A 22232-nucleotide genomic window follows, 5' to 3' on the forward strand; every position below is an offset into this window, starting at 1 on the left:
ATAATATAAAAGTCATGATCAATATTTGAAGCTATACGGTCTATACTTCTATATATCCTCTTCACAAGACACAACACTATTGTATAACATAATAGATAATAGATATAGACCCCAACATACCATCTTTTGTTCTCTTAAACATGTTAAATATTACCTTTTTAGTGGGTGGGTACAGAAGCTGAACTAGAAACGGCAAGAAGCAAAGCTCAAGTCCCCTCCAAATCTGGAACCAAATCTGGAGCCAAATCCGAATCTAAGTTTGGAGGAGTGTCCACGACAGATGATGAAGGTGGGATGTTTAATACATTGTTTATGTAGCGAAACTGGACATTAGAAACCTGATATAAGTCCTTCCTACATCACCGTTACAAGGCCTGCAGTTACCTTGAGATGCTTTTTTAACTAACTATCACCCTAATTATTTTCATCGTCCGTCAGGAGATCTAGTCTTTCGCTTCGGTTGAATATAACGTTATAACCATTATCCTAACCCCCTTAACCCCAGCTATGACAGACCGAAGTGAGAGTGCCAGATCAGATATCAGTGGAGACCCGTCCTCAGGGGCAGGAAGCAGTAATGTAATCTGTCCCAACAAGATCGCCAAACTCTCCCTTGTCAAGTTCGTGGCTAACAACATCGACGTGAGCTTCAGCTACCATCAGTTCGAGAGACAGAAGCCTATGGCGGTAAGTTCGACCGCAACATCTTAAGACCGCCTTTAAAAAACATTATCTCCTCGAAACACAATTAAAAATGTCACAGTTATAAATGTCACAGTCCAATAATCTTATCAGTCCGGTGGTACGAGAAGTAAAAGTGTTATGGACAGTGCCCTCCCTGGAGAGTACACACAGACTGCTTACAAAGCCTCTGTGGACGGAATATTCGGCCAACTTCACATCCTTCATCCTATGATTGGGTTAGTGACACTTTAAATATGCATAATCCAATTCTTCCAATGCTACTTTTTAAACTGTGATTTTCTTTTTTTTTAAAACCCTGGACTTTAAGATTTTAAATATGGTTGAAATATTGGTTGAATATCTCATTTGTTTCTATTTGGAACTTTTCTTATAGTTTTATCTGTCTCTAGAAAGCAGAGTGATACCTTTATCCCGTACACAAAGACTCGAGTAGTTGCTGCCAAGAAAATAAAGGACAACGTTCAGAAACTCAGTAGCAGGTAACATTGCCCCACCCCTAACACTGATATGCACTGAAAGACTTAAAATCTGATGGAGCTGCCATATCATGTTCTTTCGCTATCTTGTGTGTCCTTGGTGATTTTGAATTTTTCTGAAGAGAATTTTAAAAAGAGGCTTTCCTTTTGTCATGGAGACCACCCTTAGGGAGACGTCAGTAGTGATAGAGCTGGGCGCTGAGAAGTGTAACTTCTCTGGAGGATCTCTGAAACGGAACCTGTTGGTGGCATTGCCCGAACCTCCTGAGCAGCAGAAACCAAAGAAGAAGGAGGAGGAGAAGCAGGATATACCATCCTTCGCTTTAGATGGAGGTAGAACCGGTTGAATGTATTTATGGGGCTAGGACGGATAGTTGGGTTAAACGAGGTTGGGTGTCGGGGTGGTTTGTTTTGATAGCTTAGGTTGCACGGTCAATTGGTGTAAATGTGTATCATAGTTATATCGTGAATGAAAATATTGATTAAAAAGTGTTAAAGCATCCTGGTGTCTAGAGGGAAACTACAATTGAACGCATGTATAAACTATAAACTGAGTTTTTAAATGAAGGTAATAATATCGTAATACATATCAGAAAAAATTGTTTGCAAAATTATAATTATTTTTTAAACAGCAGATCATAATACTCTTACAATCAGATTCAATTGATATCGAGTTGGGGAAACAGGATCCCTCAAGCAACAACATCCCCTTCAAGTACAAGAAACTGCGACCTAAGGCGTCCATACACTACCACTCCGGACCGGACAGAATGTCCTTGAGTAGTAGTCTAATGGATGAAGCTCAGGAACCACTCATATCTGGTAATTGTGAACAACTTCCGGCTAATATTTTGTATCTTCTCTTCAATTACATGTGCACTAGTATGATATCTTTATATATTCAGACTCGAAGTTATTGATCTTCTCTAAGCCTTCTTGTCTTCATTTCATTCTATTAAATTTCAGGCGATCATAAATTACCCCGAAACATTCCATCTCAAGACGAAATCTCTCCCACTTCATCTGACCACATACCATCCCAAACATCACAAAAAGTCTACACCTCTTCAAACCCCACACTTTTACCAGACATTCATCACAATATTCACTCTCACCCAGACTCACAGTGCTCAGATGGTCTAGCTGATAGAACTTATAATCGTGTTGAGCATAGCAAATCAGAAACAGTACTTGCTGTGGAAGAGTTGAATCGTTCACGACGACTCTCTGTATCTCTCCCAAATGTTGTAGATCCTAAAATCATTCATGGTAACACACCAAGAGTTGAAGTAGAGAGGTCATGTGAATCGGAAGGATCTAGAAGCTGTGAGGTTGTCATTGATACCCACTTACTGCAAACTGAGGTTGGTTTTAAGCGCTGTAGGTCTGTTGAATTGAGCAGTATGAGAACACCTGAGGCTAAAGGCAGGATGGTAAACTTTCTTAGTGATGGAAATATGCAACTAACAGAGGCTGATAATAATAATCATAATAATGATAATATAGCACCTAAAGAAATTTCTTCGACCATTATCATAGACTATATAAAAAATAATAATCAGTCTGAGAGCAGTATAAGAATTGGTATTGAAGAGGAATCTGTGGAAAGATATGCAGTCTCAACACCGGACATTTCCGATAGCATGTACTGCAATGATTCAAGTGTCTCACCTTATACTTATAGCCCCCACAGTCCGAATGAACGAAACATAACTGAAGAACGGCCTGTTGATTTGTCACAGACTAATTTGGAATCTGCGGAAAGATATGCAGTCTCAACACCGAACATTTCCGATAGCATGTACTGCAATGAGTCAAGTGTCTCACCTTATAGCCCCCACAGTCCGAATGAACAAAACATAACTGAAGAACGGCCTGTTGATTTGTCACAGACTAATTTGGAATCTGCGGAAAGATATGCAGTCTCAACACCGAACATTTCAAATAGCATGTACTGCAATGAGTCAAGTGCCTCACCTTATAGCCCCCACAGTCCGAATGAACGAAACATAACTGAAGAACGGCATGTTGATTTGTCACAGACTAATTTGGAATCTGCGGAAAGATATGCAGTCTCAACACCGGACATTTCCAATAGCATGTACTGCAATGAGTCAATTGCCTCACTTTATAGCCCCCACAATCCGAACGAACAAAAACCTTTTCCACCCGTCAAACTTACAATAGCATCTCCATCTTGTTCCTCAAATCTGGCCGTTTCGCTGTCTGATGTTTCATATATTGATTCACGTATCGAGGCAGCGAGATCTCAAAGGAAACTGCAACTTGCGCCTGCCAATCGTGATCATGTTCGCATGATCCAAAGCGCCGCTATTCCTGGAATGGAGACACAAAAGGCTTCTAAAAACCGTCATAACTCAATCTTCCATGCTATGGGCAAAATAAGAAATATTGCAATTGGTTCAGCACGTTCTAAAAAGACGCTAGTTGTTGGTGGTTCTAGGTCACGACATAAGGCCCGCCGTAACAGTATTGAGAAGCAGTCTAGCAGAGTTGTTGAGTATTCGACCAGCATAGCGGAATACAAAAGTGCTATCGATGGTATTGAAAGTGAGTTTGTTGATTGCAGGAATGAACCATATCAAGAGAGTTACGGTGTTGACTATTACGAAAGCACCGTCGAGGACACGAGATCTCCTCGCCAACCACACTTTGATCTCACCACGGGTGGTGACGAGTTAACCATTGATTTCAAATCACCTCCAAATAGAAGAAAGACGATAAAGTTTCACGGTCTTCCAACATTTAGGAGGAAATCTCAATCCCAGGCTAAACTGTCTTCAGGTTGCCGCGATAACGTTCGCTTGATTCAAAGCGCTGCCAGTCCTGACATGGAGTCATTGAAGGCTCCCAGAAAACACCATAACTCTTTCTCGCAAGCAATAAGAGGGAAAGTTACCTCAGTAAGATCTAGAAATAATTCTGTTGGTTTAGCTGTCTCACCAAGGATTGTCCACCTCCACCAAATAGAACCTTCATCAAGCTTTGCTCAGTACAAAAGTGCTATAGCTGGTATAGGTAGTGACTTCACTGATAATGGTGATAATAGTTACGGTGTTGATTATTTTCGTAGCACAGTTGATGACCCAAGGGCTCTCAATCAGATATTTTCTGACCAGTCAATGGGTGTCGACGAGTTCGCCAGTGCATACGGACAATTCCAAACAGCGGCTATCAAAAAGCAATCAGTTTACTATGATGCTGACAATCAAATTGACCTGCTTGGCAGAGAAAGTCGAACGTCTTTAGCCGAAAAGAGGAGAAAAAGCGATAAGAAAAAGAGGTCAAGCAAAAGATTAGTAACCGCCTCAAAAGGAAAGAGATACCAGCTGATGATGGAAAATAACCGTAAACGGTCTAGAAAGCAGAGCTTTGTTACCAGACTACGGAAACTACGTAAACGTGAGTCTCACTATTTGCTAGCTATCTATTAACACATAACTGATAACTATGATACGTGCAGTGGGTGATAAGTGGATTAGTGAAACTTATAAATTTCGGGAGACAAATAAAAAGGTTTGAGGAAAATAGCCTTGCTGTGTTAGCAGCAGCCTTGCAGTAACCCTGAAATAGGTAACTAGAGCATGTTTCAATAAATCAACCACATCTCATGCATTTTACATCAACATCGAACCCTTCCAACACCCTATTTTTTCATAATTTCACATTTACTTCTTATTTCTGTTGCGCACTCTATACTATCCCACCTGTGATGTATTCTATGATCGCTTAAAAAGCACCAGCACTTTGTGCGCCGCCCCCTAACTTAGCACCCTGCCCACGTGGTTTAAAAGTAAACTCGCAGACGATAACAGCAGTTCAGAGGACGTACTGACAGTGGAGGGTATTGAGTATAAGCGTCTAGAGAGCGGTGAGCAGCCTGTATTTAGCACCTGCTGAATGAAGGGGTGCCATAACACCGGCGCGTGCACCCTTGCACGTGCACCCCGGCGAGTGCACCCCTGCGCTGACATGTTGAATTCCATGCGAACATATTGCCCACGTGTGATTAAGAGCTGAATTTTAGTGCGCTCACTATCAATTATTAAAATTGTGTGCTGTTCGATGTTGTGAAAATGTCTTTTAATTATGCATGTGCGTGACTCATTAAAACTGGGATCTTTTACATGTGAATTTGATTTTGGAATGTTGCATGGTTAATTGATAGGAGCGTATTTTGTGTACTAAATTTCTGTCATCAATTAAACCAAACGTCCTGGTCATCGTTTTCATGCCCTCTAATTTCTTCAGACCGAGATGAAGGTTCCAGCGAGAAGGTGTCTATGGGAGCCCAAGTAGCTGCCTCCCTAACCTCACTAGCTGACACCACCGCCTACCACGACAAATCCTCCATTAACGGCAAGATCTCTGAGTTGTGGATCCAGATAGCCACACCCTCAGCCGATCAGACGGACGTGAACCTCTTCAATCCGTACACCTCTCTCCCCCACGCTGTGTTCTCCTGGTCCGAACCAGGCTCTCTCCTGGCTCAACATGTGACCCAACTCTCTCACAACAAGTTGTCCAGGGTACAAGCTGTTATTGCTGCTCTCCTGGCAGAAGCTCTGGGACAAGAGATCCAGTACGAACCTCCTAACTATACCACTAAACACAGTCGACTCACCATTGCTTCCAAAACTCTGAAGGAGTCCGCAGTAATCAGACTGATGAACCAGCTCAGGTACACTCTGGAAATATGCAAGGATTCCAACACGGACTTGTACCACGACTTAAACCCAGACTTTGTTCCTCGGAGGATCCTCTTAGAGCGAGGGGTACAGTCAATGTTAGCAGCTATCGAGGGTAACCTCCTTCTGACTAACGACAACCTCATGGACAACATCTCAGTGCAGCAGCCTCCCCCCACCAGCCATCATTCTCCCCCGAGTAACCTACTCCCTGATGCAGGAACTAGTGATAATTATAAAACACCTGTATACTACGTAGGGAAACAGGACTACGGTTCCATAGCCGCTCTTGATAAGATCAGTATAGGTAAGCCTCCTCAAAACGTGCAAGTAGAAGCTAAACACAGAACACACAGACACGCCCTGATCGAGATGTTGTCCTCCAGTGACAAGGCCAAGCTGGCTGAGAAATACTTTGCTCTGTACCAGGCACTGCAGTTGAGACTTCCTAAAACTGATCACGTGAATCACCAGCTTAAGTTGGAGATAGATGGAACCAGTATCACCGCTATAGACTGCCACAGAGACTTCAGGAGTGACACCGCCGCTTCACCCTTCTTCAATGCAAAGAACCTCTTCCTGGAGACCTCGCTGTTCCCCGCCCAGAAAGACTTCAGTATTCCCCGACACACCAGGGATGGGACACACAAGAGAAATGATTCTCGCTCCAGTTCAGGAGTTGGTGGAGGTAGAAGTTTCCACAGAAGTGACAGTACAGACAGTCTGTTCTCTAAACGTAGCTCTCACTCTAACAGACACAACGCTGCTTCCACACCCGGGGGAGCTCCTCCTAGACCTCCTCGCAAGAAGAAATCTAAGAAGTTCCTGGACATACAGATGGCACAGAACGTCAAGAAGTCCATCAGTCACGTAGTCAAACACCTGGTGATCAACACCCAGATAGAAACCTGTGTCACCGAGATCAACCTCGACCTGCTGAGGCTCTCCAAAGCGCTGGTGGACGGCATGTCCAACTTCCAGCCGGGCTCCTTCCACCCGGTGCTGGGTGACTTTACTGTCATCAGCGGTAGTGGACCAGCCTCTCCTACCGGGGATCCACCTCTCAGGTCTGTTGAGGATCAGTTCATGCTGGCTGGAGCTTGGGAGAAGATGGACGAGTACATACAACTCATGTTCAGGTACTTGAAATATCTTGTCGTTTTTGTGCAATGGGAGGCTCGAGGTGATTGAAGCCAGCCAAGTATTCGTTAGTATACCCCCGCCCAAGATTATTCTTGATAAATATTCACCCGATTGTGTCCCCCAGAGGAGACCCGATGGTGGCGAGAATGAGTTCAGAGACCTCTAAATCACTGAAACCCCGTATAAACCGAGACATCATGCTGTACTCTGAGGCGCCTGACATTCCTCTCTCTGTTACTGCAACCTGGAGATTCGACAAGGCTGAGATTATTGGCAGGTCTGTATTTACTGAGTTTACTTTTTTCTCCTTGAACACGACTGTTTCTAGCGCATCTCAAATTAGTTTTATTTGAATATCTGGCAATTCGGTAATCTGCCAAGGCGCTTAAATGTCACAGTTAACGCAATCGATTAAATTCAGTGATTACGTATAATTATAACGTTTTCATCCCGTAGATTGCAAGGTTTAAAGTCGCACATTAATGTGAAGAGTATAAGTGGAGCAGCTGCAATTCTTCAGAACCTGTATGTCGAGATGAACAACAGTCCTAACAGTGGTAAGAATATTAACTTGTGTACAAGATAAGTCCTTTTTATTTGTCAGAGAATGTAAACTCATTGAAGCACAATTATTGTAAACTCAAACAATGGTTCATAAAAGTAAGCTAAATCACTAAATAACAACACATTTGTTCAGATAAGTAAGCTAAAGTTAATCACTAATTGATAACACATTTGTTCAGATAAGTTAGCTAAAGTTAACCACTAAATAACAACACATTTGTTCAGATAAGTAAGCTAAATCACTAAATAACAACACATCTGCACTCTCTAAATTGTGCCCTCCAGATATCATCCTGGAGCCACTGTCTCCCAATATAATCTCTGGTAATCTGGACGAGACGAGCATTGCTGTAAGCTATTACGATGATGAGACAGAACAGGACTGGTAAGTTTACAAACCCTCACAGTATCTTCTATGTTGTATATTCTCTTCAACTGTTCGTGTTTCTGTGCGTTTTACCTTCGCTCAAGTGTATCGTTACACAATTTGGTGACAGAAATGTTTCTACAATGCGATCTATAGTTAACGAGATATTGTGAGAAGCCTGTATAAGATAATGTAGTACAAGATTATCTGTTGAAGGTTAGCAACTTCTAATGTACTCCGACCCAACCTGCACTTTGTGTAAACAACCTTGCCTAACATGTTGTGTTTATTAGTCGAGGGTTTCATTCTACGCTTCATCTCCGTTTCTCTGAACTCCATCTCAGTTGTCCACGTTCCTTCTCCGTTCAGCAGCTAATATACAGGACGCACAAGACTTCCTGAATAACCTGACCACGAACTTGTGGAGACCATTAACCCTGATAAGTAGAATTACAGGGTTAACAATGGTGAGAAGCAGGACCGGAACCAGGACCGAGCACACGTAGACCGTGTTGAAGTCGGAGGTGTCGTGGTGGATGTCGTACACCAGGATGTCGTTGTTGCTGTAGATGCTCTGCAGAGGGATGACCGTGCTGATGATAATCGTTATCAGCAACACAAATGTCAGGATCAGGATTGTAAAGATCGTCCTCTTGGTCACTTCCCGTCCGGTGAACTTTGTGGCGATCTTGGATTTGCTGGCTGACAGTTTTGTCTTGACTTGCGAGAGTGAGCTCTTCAGTTTACTACACGCTCCCTTCTCCTCCTCCTCTATCGTCTCCTCTATCGTCTCCAGAGCCCTCTTGATGGCTCCCTCCTTGTTCTCGCCAGGTAGCAGATCAGCAGGCAGGGTCTGAGGATCACACGTGACCACCTGGAACAGAAAGATAAGACAAGCCAGAGACAGCACCCCCGGCACTGCTTGTAAGATCCAGAAGTAGACAACTGTCATGCTGGTGGTTGTACCTATCCAGGGGATGTAGAAGGGGGTAGCACAGTTCATCTCTACGAAGCAGTTGATGGCGACGAGAAGGAACAATAGGACCGGGTACCCTGCTATCAGATGTTTCAGTATCTGAGTCCGGATCTTGAAGATGCGCCACTTAACTTTACATGCGGTCAGGAAGATGAGCGCTGTTAGGATGTAGATAATGCTTCTGTACCCCACCATGAACAACACTTTGAAGGTTGCCGAGATGAACAGCCCAAAGTTGGACTGACAATCCTGGGCGTGAGCATATTCGTAGTAGAGATCCCCGATGAAGAAGAAGATAAAGTTGATGATCATGAGTAAGGATAGAATGATCGAGAACCCTGACAGAGATCCATATATGATGGAGAGTTGGTCCTTCTTGACTTTTCTCACATAGTAGAGTAAAATAAGAGAGTTGCAAGCGATGCCAACACCTCCCAAAATCAAGGTTATCACGGTGTGAGGATGACAGTCCAGTCGAAGTTACCTTCAACTGATACCATGTTGGTTTGAGAAAACAAATATTTACATGGGAAATGTATTGGAATATTATGAGAGTAGGAGAAATAGAAGAATATGAGAATTGTTGGTTTACTGGGAGTTATAACCGGTTTTGAAAGCTTACACATAAGTATTCCGATAAACTGTCCGTCTTTCTTGGCAAATTGTCTGGGAAATAGTTTCTTACATATGTCTTTCTGTCAGAAATATGCTAAAAATGCACAATCTTAAGATGCCGTGCAATAGATAGAGCACAGACACGACTAGACTGAGGTATTATATTGATAAAAAGCCATAAAATCATTCGACCAAGCCCAAAAAGTTTCAAAATTATATCTCTCACGGTTTTCGCGGAAAGTCTTGTTAAACTTGAAGTAGTGGTGTCAGTAAAATGGTAACGGATATTTAATATCGTCTCGCTTTATATATATAGTAATATTATGTATATAATATAGTAATATTATGTTTCAGTGAGCTGATCTGTATTGATGTACCAACCCTGAACACTGTTTACTCATTCCTACCTCATGTTACTCGAATACAGGTTAGTTATTTTTTCCCGATCCATGACTCAAAGTGCCGAAGGCACAAAAGAGTCAAGGACAAGGGTTAGCGAACGAGGTTTTTTTTTGTATATGGTAGCTTTGCGACCGTACCTGCGAGCGTGCGACCGTACGTGCCTGCACACACTGTAGGTAATCGCCCACGTGACTACCTGCGCAAAGTTATTTTGCGGAATAATCTGAATTAGCTAATTGTTGGCGCGCGGCGCTGAACTGACCAAGTACATTGTTAATTTCACCATGTACATATCCTACTAGGCACTAATTGATAGCATACTATTAGTATTATTATTTTGAGTTACTTATACTATTTTGCACACATCCGTGTCGGGTGTCAGGTTGCATAAACAATAAGCATATGGTTTTTAAAATAAAAATATACACGATTTTCAAATTCAATATGGAATTATATTAACTTGGTGGCGCTCGGCCTGTCACTTCGCCATATCTGCATACATATAAACAGTAAAAACTGGGGTCCCCAGGTTGTATAGAAAATGATAAAATACGCCATCACGGATCGGGAAATTTAGCGGCCATGCACAAAAAAAAGCGGCCGCATTTCTTGTTAAATTAGGATTTCTTAATTAATTAGATAGCCAGACACTGAAATACACAGACTTTGTCCAACAATATGCGGACACCAGTTTTTTATTTTACGATCAAAATAATTGTAATTTAAAATGTATGTCAATGACCAGCTAAATGCTAATTGCTAATTACAGTACAGAATAGTTAATTACCATTAGTTTAACTTTAACGATGCTTTTTACTGTAAACTGTACTTTACTAAGATTGTTTTCAGAAAGTGTTCATTAATGTGACAGAACTAAAGGCGAAGGTTCCCAAGCCTATAGTTGAGATTAAGAATGTGCTACTGATATCCACCAAGCTTGTTCTTCACGAAATCAAGAGTTTCGAGCGTTATTTCCACAGGCATGTTCATTTAAAATTCATCTTTTTGATGTAACATGGTAGTCACTGATACACCATATATTCCAAAAATAGCATGCATGTATTTTAAAAGTTGATATAATTTAATAATTTGCATGAAACAGTGTATTTATATCATGTACATATAATATCACAAATAAAACGTAAAAAACCGTATGCCAAATTATTAAAAATTCAAGATACGATCAAATTCAACACAAATCACTCACTAACAGTCATAATCTACTCAGCTACAGTTATAGAAACGGAAGATCATCCCTCATGTCACTAGATGAACAGTTGAGAGTGTTATCAGCTCTGTTTCACTACCCACCCAGTCAACACCACATACCACCACCATCGGCCAGGTTCACAGCTTATCACGTGGCGTGACGTCATGTCACGTGCCGTTACGTCACATCAAGTGATGTAATATCACGTCACGTGATGATCATCACTCACGCAACTGTTTTCGCTGTCTGAAATATAACTTAAGTTTTATTCAATGCTCTACAAAATATTACAATGCTATATTTCTGTCTTAGTACCCTCTGAGGAGATACCTATTTCAGTTTTTAGTGTTGGATGATAGTTGAATAAAGTTGGCTGGAGTTTTTAACTTGGAATTCCCGTGAACACTGTCACTAACCCCTATTATCAGACCGCAGCAGAGTTTGCAGAGAATACACATAGAGAACTCTAACAAGCACAGTGAGATAGATTTGAACCTGCTGATCAGAGCTGCTTCATTCGACCTCTACCTCCTCCCTTCCCTCTCTCTTAAACACGAGGTAAAACACTAGCATTTATATTCGACCTCTACCTCCTTCCTTCCCTCTCTCTTAAACACGAGGTAAAACACTAGCATTTATATTCGACCTCTACCTCCTCCCTTCCCTCTCTCTTAAACACGAGGTAAAACAATAGCATTTATATTCGACCTCTACCTCCTTCCTTCCCTCTCTCTTAAGGGGGCCGGGGGGGGTCTTCATCAAAATTCTCTCGAAATTGATTTTATAGTTGTTTCTGATAGAGGGGAGTGATATCTATCAGCTGCTTTTGGTCCCATGGAAAAATATTGTTCCTAGCCAAAATTATCGCCAGTCAAAGGTCAGCGCTTATGTGTAATTGTATTGCGCGAGCGATTTTCAATCGCGCGCCCTGAAAATCGAGTCTAAAAATCTATCTTCTCCTACATTTTTTGAGCAATCACCCTGAAACTTTCAGGATATGTTCTATGGATCATTTAGAAGATATCTGTCGAGCCGAATTTTGAGATAGGCCTTAGAAGATTTTTTATTCAATTTTGAAAATCTTGGACCTCATTTTTTTACGATTTTTCCAGGTCCAAGATTTTCAAAAATGAATAAAAAATCTTCTAAGGCCTATCTCAAAATTCGGCTCGACAGATATCTTCTAAATGATCCCTAGAACATATCCTGAAAGTTTCAGGGTGATTGCTCAAAAAATGTAGGAGAAGATAGATTTTCAGTCTCGATTTTCAGGGCGCGCGATTGAAAATCGCTCGCGCAATACAATTACACATGAGCGCTGACCTTTGACTGGCGATAATTTTGGCTAGGAATAATATTTTTCCATGGGACTAAAAGCAGCTGATAGATATCACTCCCCTCTATCAGAAACAACTATAAAATCAATTTCGAGAGAATTTTGATGAAGACCCCCCCGGCCCCCTTAAACACAAGGTAAAACACTAGCATTTATATTCGACCTTTACCTCCTTCCTTCCCTCTCTCTTAAACACGAGGTAAAACACTAGCATTTATATTCGACCTCTACCTCCTTCCTTCCCTCTCTCTTAAACACGCGGTAAAACACTAGCATTTATATTCGACCTCTACCTCCTTCCTTCCCTCTCTCTTAAACACGAGGTAAAACACTAGCATTTATATTCGACCTCTACCTCCTTCATTCCCTCTCTCTTAAACACGAGGTAAAACACTAGCATTTATATTCGACCTCTACCTCCTCCCTTCCCTCTCTCTTAAACACGAGGTAAAACACTAGCATTTATATTCGACCTCTACCTCCTTCCTTCCCTCTCTCTTAAACACGAGGTAAAACAATAGCATTTATATTCGACCTCTACCTCCTTCCTTCCCTCTCTCTTAAACACGAGGTAAAACACTAGCGTTTATATTCGACCTCTACCTCCTTCCTTCCCTCTCTCTTAAACACGAGGTAAAACACTAGCATTTATATTCGACCTCTACCTCCTTCCTTCCCTCTCTCTTAAACACGAGGTAAAACACTAGCATTTATATTCGACCTCTACCTCCTCCCTTCCCTCTCTCTTAAACACGAGGTAAAACACTAGCATTTATATTCGACCTCTACCTCCTCCCTTCCCTCTCTCTTAAACACGAGGTAAAACAATAGCATTTATATTGTGTGTTCTTGTTTAGATAGAACAAAAGGTAGCATCGTCCTTATAGTTATAAGGGTACGAATACCCGTTATACGCGAACGAATGTTGATATTAAAGTTTTTTTGGAAACGGAACAAAAACACGCACTAAAAGTACTACTGCCATGATATTCTGTTTACACCACTATTTCCTGCCCAGATAGGAGACCTACACATCAGGTTCGCTCAGAGCAAAGGACTGACGGCTCAGCTAGATATCCATCATCACGAGCTGTCCCTGAACGCAGAAGAGATAGATCTCCACACCCATCTCCCTCTACCTCAGATCTTTATCCGCGGGGAGAAGGTAGAAAACAAGATACTGTTTTAGTGGGCAATTGTATCAAGTGGTGGTATTATCAATTTCGAGGTGACCTTCGTAATTCAGAACCATCCAGTCAAGCTCTGCTGATTGAGTAAAGTCACTCTCATAACATGTTTCTTATCTCTTTTTTGTTATCTCTACAAGACCCTTATCTTTCTTATCTCGACCCTTATCTGTGCAGGTAAAGAAGAGAGATCCCAGTGGTATAAGGAGTGGTATACACGGTGAGCACTACACGGGAGTTGTGGAGATCAAGACTTTCCAACTACAACTACCCACAACCATGTTGAACCACGTGCTGCTCGTTCAGAACGCATTCATGAAGGTAATTATGTGATAATCTAGATATTTATACCTCAGTTATTTCCTTTCCCCAAACTCCGCGGTAAATCGGGGTTTTACTGTATATAGCTTTAATGATAAGTGTTCAACCTTGAATATTGCTAGTTGGATGAAGGGAACGCAGTTGGTTAGCTGTTTTTGAAAAGGGTTGTTGTGTAATATGTTCAGTATGCAACTGAACTTGAAGGATGTTTTTTAATCTCTTTTTTGTAGAAATCAAGATATTTCAATGGGACTGATATCTAACTATCTAAACGTCGCATTTTTTTCGATTGAACGTGATACAATTGGAATTTGGAATTTTAGTTCTCCCCTTGTTCTGAGGGGGGGGATGCAACGTCAATTAATGTCAGTATTCCATAAAAACCCCAAACTGACATTGACATTAATTGACATTAATTGACATTAATTGACATTAATTGACATTAATTGACATTAATTTGTCTTGAAATTTGAGATTATCATTATTCGATAAATATTCAAGATATTCACGTCTATGTAAGTTAGACCGGTTCAAAAAAACAAAATGTCCTTGAATATTTATGAGTATGTTCTTATCTGTTGATCCTTAGGTTCAAAGACCACCAAAAAAAATTTCAGCTTCCAGCTCTTCCATCTTCGGTCCCCACCGGCCACGCCCATATTTTATTAGTTTCTTATACAGGTAAAATATCTAGAATCGGCTTTTTTAGTATGAAGGAGTAATGTTAGCTGTTTAAGATTCGTTATTCAAATATAAATGTCATGAAGGCATTTCGTTTAATGTGGGTTTTAAGTTCTGATGATGTTGAGAACCACGCCCTTGGATGGCCACGCCCATTTAAGAAAATTAAATTTCGGAAAACCGTATTATTTTAGTTTTATTGTTTAATGATCTGAATTTTTTCACATTTCACATTTCCATATGTGATAGTAGTGAATAAATTGATGATATAAACGTTCTAAAGTGCTAAAAACATGGTAGAACTACATAATCTCTGGTCGAAAAATATCGTGTCAATTAATGTCAGTATTCCAAAATTTTGCAAAACTGACATTGACATTAATTGACATTAATTGACATTAATTGACATTAATTGACATTAATTGACATTAATTGACATTAATTGACATTAATTGACATTAATTGACGTTGCATCCCCCCCGTTCTGAGCAAATGGATATCATTATTGGATTATCCTCGGAACAAATTCCAATGTATCTTGTTGTCTGATGGCGATAATGATTATCGAAATTGATTCACGAATAATAGCATCCCTTACGAACTTTACCAATCTTTTCCGTTGCAGAACTTCATCAGTATAAATTGAGATACTGATGTCTTTTATATACTGTACACATATCTCGTTCATGCAGGTAACATTGCACTTGGATCTAGATTATTTCTGACTTTTACTGATCAATTATTTTTATCCTTTAGGAAGATTAATCTATAAGATATAGTACAGGGTGGCCCATAAGTGACTACCCACACGCAACCTCTTAATAACTCACGTAATTCGTCTCCAAATTGCACCAAAATTTCAGAGATTATAGATATGGGTCAAACTTAGATTTCCTGAAAGTTTCGTAAGCCACGCCCAATTATAGTGGGCGTGGCGTGACACTCCCTCTTTTTCACTATTGTCTTCATAAAATGAGAACGCTTTAAGCTAAGAACTCAAAATTTTTTGCACACATTTGGCTTGATAATTGAAAACTTTTCCAAAAGTTTCAAGTTCATTGGTTAAAATATGGCTGAGTTATGACCATTTCAAAACTCATCGGATACGTGATCCGAGCACTCAGTCGACAGTCAGTGATCTCGTCACTTGGTTAATGGCCTGTTTGGCTCACATGCACCGCTTGATTGGTTGCAGCCTGCTTATGGGCCGGCCTATACAGCTGACTGCACCTAAAACGCTATCACACGAATTTATGGTGGTGTCACCATTTCAGGGCTTGTTAGCCCTGCTAGTCACAGGTTCCTTACAATCAATAAAAAGGAATGAACCATCCATTGAATCATCGAAAATGGTTCACTATCCTCCCTTTACTGCAGAACAACGATTGTTCGTCTACCTGAAGAAAGAAAATGGGGAGTTCTACCCTCAGATTAAACGACAATTTCAGATTAAATTCAACCGACCACCCCCTTGCCGGAAAAGCTGCTTTGGCATTCATCACAAGATCAAGTTTACGTTTTCTGCACACGATCGGCGGAGAGTCGGCAGAAGACGAACTGCGAGGACTGTAGAAAACATCACGATGGTTGTTGGTGACGTGATGGACACACCTAAGATTGGCACCCGGAAACGAGCTCCTGCCTTAGACATCAGCAGAACCCTTCAGCGAATCCTAAAGCAAGACCTTTCTAACCGGGCCTACCGAATCACAAAGAAACACAAACTTTTGGACCGTGATTTCCAATCGAGGATAGATTTCGCCAACACATTCCTGTCCAAGCAGAATGTGGATCCCTACTTTGAGGACGAAATCTGGTACAGCGACAAGGCCATATAAACGGATATGTCAACTCCCAGAATGCAATTCACTGGGGCTCTACTAGACCGGATGAAGTGGTGGAGAGAACGGCTTTTCCTGAAAAGGTCACGATCTGGTTTTTATCCTAAAAATTTGTGTTTCCCTTTCTAGCAAAGTCATCATCGGTATCCAATCAAAGCCTAATGAACCTCATTAATACACGCTAACGCCTTACTCTTGATCAGATTGGGTGACGAGATCACTAATTGAGTGCAAATATCACTGACTGAGTGCTCGGATCACATATCCGATGGATTTTAAAATGGTCATAACTCAGCCATATTTTAACCAATGAACTTGAAACTTTTGGAAAAGTTTTCAATTATCAAGCCAAATGTGTGCAAAAAATTTTGAGTTCTTAGCTTAAAGCGTTCTCATTTTATGAAGACAATAGTGAAAAAGAGGGAGTGTCACGCCACGCCCACTGTAATTAGGCGTGGCTTACGAAACTTTCAGGAAATCTAAGTTTGACCCATATCTATAATCTCTGAAATTTTGGTGCAATTTGGAGACGAATTACGTGAGTTATTAAGAGGTTGCGTGTGGGTAGTCACTTATGGGCCACCCTGTAATATAATCATTGTTCAAAAAGAGAATTTAAAAACAAATACACAATTTCCATCATTCTTCAACAAGAGAATAAAAAACAAATTTTCGAGATTTTTACCGATCAAGGTTGAATAAATAAGTTTTAATTCTTTCTTGAAGTTTTAAATCATACACGCACACAGAATTTGACTACAGAAATAATTGGCCTATCTTATCTTTGTCTCTTCCCACGATCAAACCCTTTTGCTTACTCCAGTTACTTTGGCTCCAGCACTACAATAATAAGCCAGTCTGTTCCTCTGTATTCCTCCGAAAGGGTCACTGACGATACAGTCTACAGTGAACACCGTCCTCACTGGGGGGTACCAACAGACACCCTCCCACTGGCTACACTTCCAGTGCTGGCCACACTCCGTCTCCAGTCCCCACACCTTACCACCCTCAACACATGCTGTCTTATCTTCTTACCCCTGAAGATCATGATGGTGGGGTTCACCAGAGAGCTGATGAAGGGGAGGATAGTGGAGGTGATGAACAAAGCCAGGGACATGTAGGGGGACATGTCCCGTACCTCGTGTAGAAACACAATAGTAGTGATGAAGTAGAGGGTGTTCACTGCCACGTACACTGAGGTTAGCATGAGGATAGTCTCTGTTATCCTCCTGTTCACACTGTTCTTCCTGCTCGCTGTTCCTGGCCTGCTCTGCATGTAGTAGATCTGAACCAGCATGGCGATTAGGGCTATCAGGGCTGGTATCACGAAGGGTATGATGACACAGAGCGTCCAAATTACCTCGTGAGAGAAGACCAGGCAGAGTTTCCTACCAAGGTAGAGGATCACCCTCCTTCCGGCCATATTGAATACCAGGTTAAACCTGACTCTGTGCCAAATACTGGTCCCTCCCATATCTCTCTCCGACCAGTGCTCCAGACAGAGCAGAGTGAGGGTGAGCAGGAAGCAGGTCATGATGACTGGGACCACGTGACCCCGTCTGAGTGTCACGTGGGGTGTGACAATGCTGACAGTCCTCACCAGCACTAGTACCAGGCTAACCCAGGTGGAGAACCGGCAGGTGAACGAGGCCACGCTGTACGAGGTGAGGATTATAGCGTGGTTCTGGTACGTGCTCGTTTGGAGGAGGTATCCTAGGGTAACGCTGGTTGCTATGGCAGCCACCCCGCTCAGCAGGTCACATGATACGAGGGAGAGGTAGACGAAGGGGATCACTTGACCACGTCTAGGAATGTAGTAGGTGAGGAGGAGGAAGTTGGCGGAGATACAGAGGAGTCCTAGCATTCCGCAGAGCACTGCAAGGAACATCAGCAACCCTCGTTCTGACAGGAACTCTCGAGCTTTGCTTTCGTCTTGAAGGATTCCTACGAAAAGAGATTTTCGTCAGAATGTTCTGATTGAAATCATATGAGCTTTATTACGAAATATATCAAAGTTTGAAGAATACTTGGTGGCCCGAAATATTTTCTCGTTATTCACAGAGCTGAGTAGTAGATTATTCATAGAAATAACTTACCTAGAACCGGATCAGTAATGTATGTAGAAAAGATTTCTGTGAAAATTCTGTCATCACAATGACCGTACAATTGTCTTAACGTTTCTCTGTCAAACCCCATCCTAGATCCCTTTTTTATAATTAAAATGATTGCAAAATAACATGATTAAATAATTAATTAACATCAAATGGTGATACAAATTAGAATCGTTTAATAAAACCTTCGAATAATCAGATCTTATTGTTTCTTGTCCTACAAGTTGTCTTTGAATGAGATCAACGTATTACATTTTTACTATTAATTTACAACTATTACGGTGAAAAATGGTAGTCAACAAACTCGACAAGTGGTACGACAATTACTCCTCGTATTTTACAAATTAATTTAAATTTAATGACTTTTCAGGAAATCAACGAGTTTTTGGACACGATAAACCTTATCAGATACACGGTAGAAAAAACAAATCCGATAGCAAAGAGCAGCAGCAGCTTACCTACCAGCCCTCACATGATACCTTTCGCTTTCACCATGAAGCTACAGGTAATGAAGAGTTTCACTTTCACCATGAAGCTATACAGGTAATGAAGAGTTTCACTTTCACCATGAAGCTATACAGGTAATGAAGAGTTTCACTTTCACCATGAAGCTACAGGTAATGAAGAGTTTCACTTTCACCATGAAACTCAAGTAATGAAGAGTTTCACTTTCACCACGAAGCTATAGGTAATGAAGAGTTTCACTTTCACCATGAAGCTCAGGTAATGAAGAGTTTCACTTTCACCACGAAGCTACAGGTAATGAAGAGTTTCACTTTCACCATAAAACTCAAGTAATGAAGAGTTTCACTTTCACCACGAAGCTATAGGTAATGAAGAGTTTCACTTTCACCATGAAGCTCAGGTATTAAAGAGTTTCACTTTCACCATGGAGCTCAGGTAATGAAGAGTTGTACTTTCACCAAAACCCAGCAGAACCTGAGCTAAAGTGAAGCGCCGAACTCCAAACTTTTCAATAAAACTGAACCAAGTCCAAACTTAAAATATTAACATCACAGTGGTTGGTAGTTCGAATAATATAAGCTATACGAAATGGTAACCGTTGGTGAATTGACATTATCACTGTTTATTAGCGAATGTGGTGAAGAGTTTAAACATAGCGTTGAAATTATATACAGGACGTAGTATGACTCGGGGGTACTCAATTTCCCTTCTCTACTTTTGAGAATTAGTGTCATTGTCAAGTGTCAACTGTTATTTTGGACTGGATCGTCACGGTATGTGTAACGGATTACGGAGGTTGGGGAGCGATCATAACCTTGATTATTACAGTTTTGATCTCAGTTAAGGGTCAAAATCTGAATGTTTTGTAAATGGCTGTGATTAAATCACAAGAATTCAAATTGTCGTGGATAGCCAATGATCGTGGATCCTTTGTCCATGACCATCACAACCTGAATTTGTTCAAATTATGGTCACTGTACTCCTAAACCCCCTATAATTACAATTCCATCCGTGCTGGAGGACCGCCAACAATTTAACGCAACAGTTACAACTAAGAAAGAACAAGTTTGCGGTTGTGAGTGTAGGAACTCGAGAGCAACCTCAATACCCAGATTATCGACTTAAGTTTTGTATGCAGATGTGTGAGGAATAATCGGTCTTAAGGAGGAGTAATCGGTCTTTCACTGTTTTAAAACCGTACCTGTGATAACCGTACTTGCAATGTTAAGGTGATAACAGTCTTAACAGAAGGTGTTCGTGCTCCTGTGATTAATAATGAACGATAGAGAACGAAAGTTTAAACCCCAGAGGTTCAAACCCCAGAATTTTAAGCCATACAAGAAGTTTGTTTCACTGTTTTCGGCCACTCACCCAGTAAAATGAGTAAGCAAGTAATTTGTAAAACAGGTTCAAATTTTCAAGGTCTATATTTTAAATGGCGTGTAAATTACAGCAGATTTGAAGTGAAAACATGCTAATTGGAATCTAATCTAAAAAGTAAAAACTAAACATAAAGTATTACTAGCGCTAAAGTGTCTGGAATCTAATCATTAGATAAACAATATTTATTATGTTTTCCCAAAACTAACAGTTAAATCATAAAATATAAACTCCACGATAACAATCCTCTCCTTCAGGGTATCGACTTGTTGGCTACAACACCCTCTGACCTGGCAATGTCGCTAAAAACAGAGACAATAAACGTGGAAGTGAAGAACAGGATGGTCACAGAGCGCATCACTGTGGCTCGGGATCGGGAGCAAATAAGTGAGTACATACTATAACATACTATAACTACTGGCTAACTATAAGTATTTAACTACTGGCTCGGGATCGGGAACAAGTAGTACCACTAGGTTTTAGACAGATACTTCACAGTAAGAGTACAGTAAGCAGTTGTATAGGAAGCTATAAGGGTGCGTCCTTATCACAAGGTACTGAAGCTCGTGGTCGTTATCATGCAGAGTGGAGCACCATTTCACACGTCATGTACTGCATGATGGTCTACCGAAATGAGGTTTTTACTACGGAAGGAGCACAGGGTAGCTCTCAGGTCTATTCCGTGGAAATTTCATGCTAGGATTCTTCTTTAGAGAGTTGAGATACTGCCGTATAAATTTACTCAATAATAGATTTGAACAATTCTGCAAATTTTGCAGAATTCATCAAATTTTGCATTTGCGCAGAAATTCAGATGGCGTACGCTCGATTGTTAACAATATTATATTAGGAATATAAAGCCCATGGTCACAGGGAGGAAGCAACTACATGTAGTATGTTTTTAAACTGGCCAGTTTGAGCTCTTGGTAGACTGCAAAGGGCGAGGCACAAATCTAAAAGAAAATGTGATGAACCAAGCACATTTAACATAGGCCTCACTTACTTTCTGTTCTGAGGAATAAGACGTCCAGATCTTTTCAAAACTGGTCGGTTTAGGCTTTGACAGAGGCTGAGGCACAAATCTAAATATGCTAAACTAATGGTATGTCCATTGTCCATTGTTCAGAAAACATGAGATACACTATGCTCATCTACACGGTCTGAACATTCAAATGTTGGCTCAATTTAACATAACCGAAGATATCCGTTATGTTAATGTCACCACCCATTATATTCATGCTTTTCATCACAATATGATACAAGCAGTTCACGTTATTTGAGCTATAAACAGTCCTTTAGATATATATAATCTGTTAGCTTTTAAGTTCTAAAATCAGAAATGCTGAATAAAGTCCTTCATTTTTCTGCCGGTCCATCTAGCAGAATTATCTTCCTACGTCGCGTTTTGCAAGCAGCTGACTTGACTGTGCGAAGCTTTATGAATTAATCTGTTCAATATTGAATCTAGTAACGAACTGCGATACAACATCCTGGCCACGGCCACGACTAAAAATAATAAACTGATATAATTTCAGTCGAGAGACCTCGCATGTTCATCAGCACGATGATAACGACTGACATCACATTGGGTCAGCTAGCTGATATCGACCCCGGGGTGCCCAGATCCAGCGAGGAGGACATGATCAAGTTCCTTCAGTTCAGAGCTACTGCTAGTTTGGGTAACGATGAGGTAGGTTTTACTGGTGCACACAATTCCATAAATTGGAACCAGTATTAAATACA

At 40.9% G+C, this 22232-nt stretch overlaps 1 protein-coding gene across 3 annotated transcripts in view; it reads left to right on the top strand.

The window, feature by feature from the left end:
• The window catches only part of LOC134813445 (bridge-like lipid transfer protein family member 1), a 58659-nt gene that overhangs the window by 35314 nt on the left and 1113 nt on the right, over window positions 1–22232 (top strand). For all 3 annotated transcript variants that reach the window (XM_063821223.1, XM_063821224.1, XM_063821225.1), the window contains 19 exons: window positions 163–289; window positions 506–687; window positions 796–920; window positions 1095–1184; window positions 1351–1514; window positions 1839–2003; window positions 5008–5073; window positions 5454–7029; window positions 7158–7310; window positions 7490–7590; window positions 7883–7982; window positions 9910–9982; window positions 10807–10937; window positions 11596–11725; window positions 13522–13668; window positions 13868–14011; window positions 19015–19149; window positions 20747–20876; window positions 22025–22179. In XM_063821223.1, coding sequence (XP_063677293.1) covers window positions 163–289; window positions 506–687; window positions 796–920; window positions 1095–1184; window positions 1351–1514; window positions 1839–2003; window positions 5008–5073; window positions 5454–7029; window positions 7158–7310; window positions 7490–7590; window positions 7883–7982; window positions 9910–9982; window positions 10807–10937; window positions 11596–11725; window positions 13522–13668; window positions 13868–14011; window positions 19015–19149; window positions 20747–20876; window positions 22025–22179 — 3894 coding nt within the window. The remainder of the gene's footprint in view (window positions 1–162; window positions 290–505; window positions 688–795; window positions 921–1094; window positions 1185–1350; window positions 1515–1838; window positions 2004–5007; window positions 5074–5453; window positions 7030–7157; window positions 7311–7489; window positions 7591–7882; window positions 7983–9909; window positions 9983–10806; window positions 10938–11595; window positions 11726–13521; window positions 13669–13867; window positions 14012–19014; window positions 19150–20746; window positions 20877–22024; window positions 22180–22232) is intronic.

Source organism: Bolinopsis microptera, chromosome 3 (assembly GCF_026151205.1).
Source record: "Bolinopsis microptera isolate Bmic1 chromosome 3, MBARI_Bmic_1.0, whole genome shotgun sequence".
NCBI classification, from domain to species: Eukaryota; Metazoa; Ctenophora; class Tentaculata; order Lobata; family Bolinopsidae; genus Bolinopsis; species Bolinopsis microptera.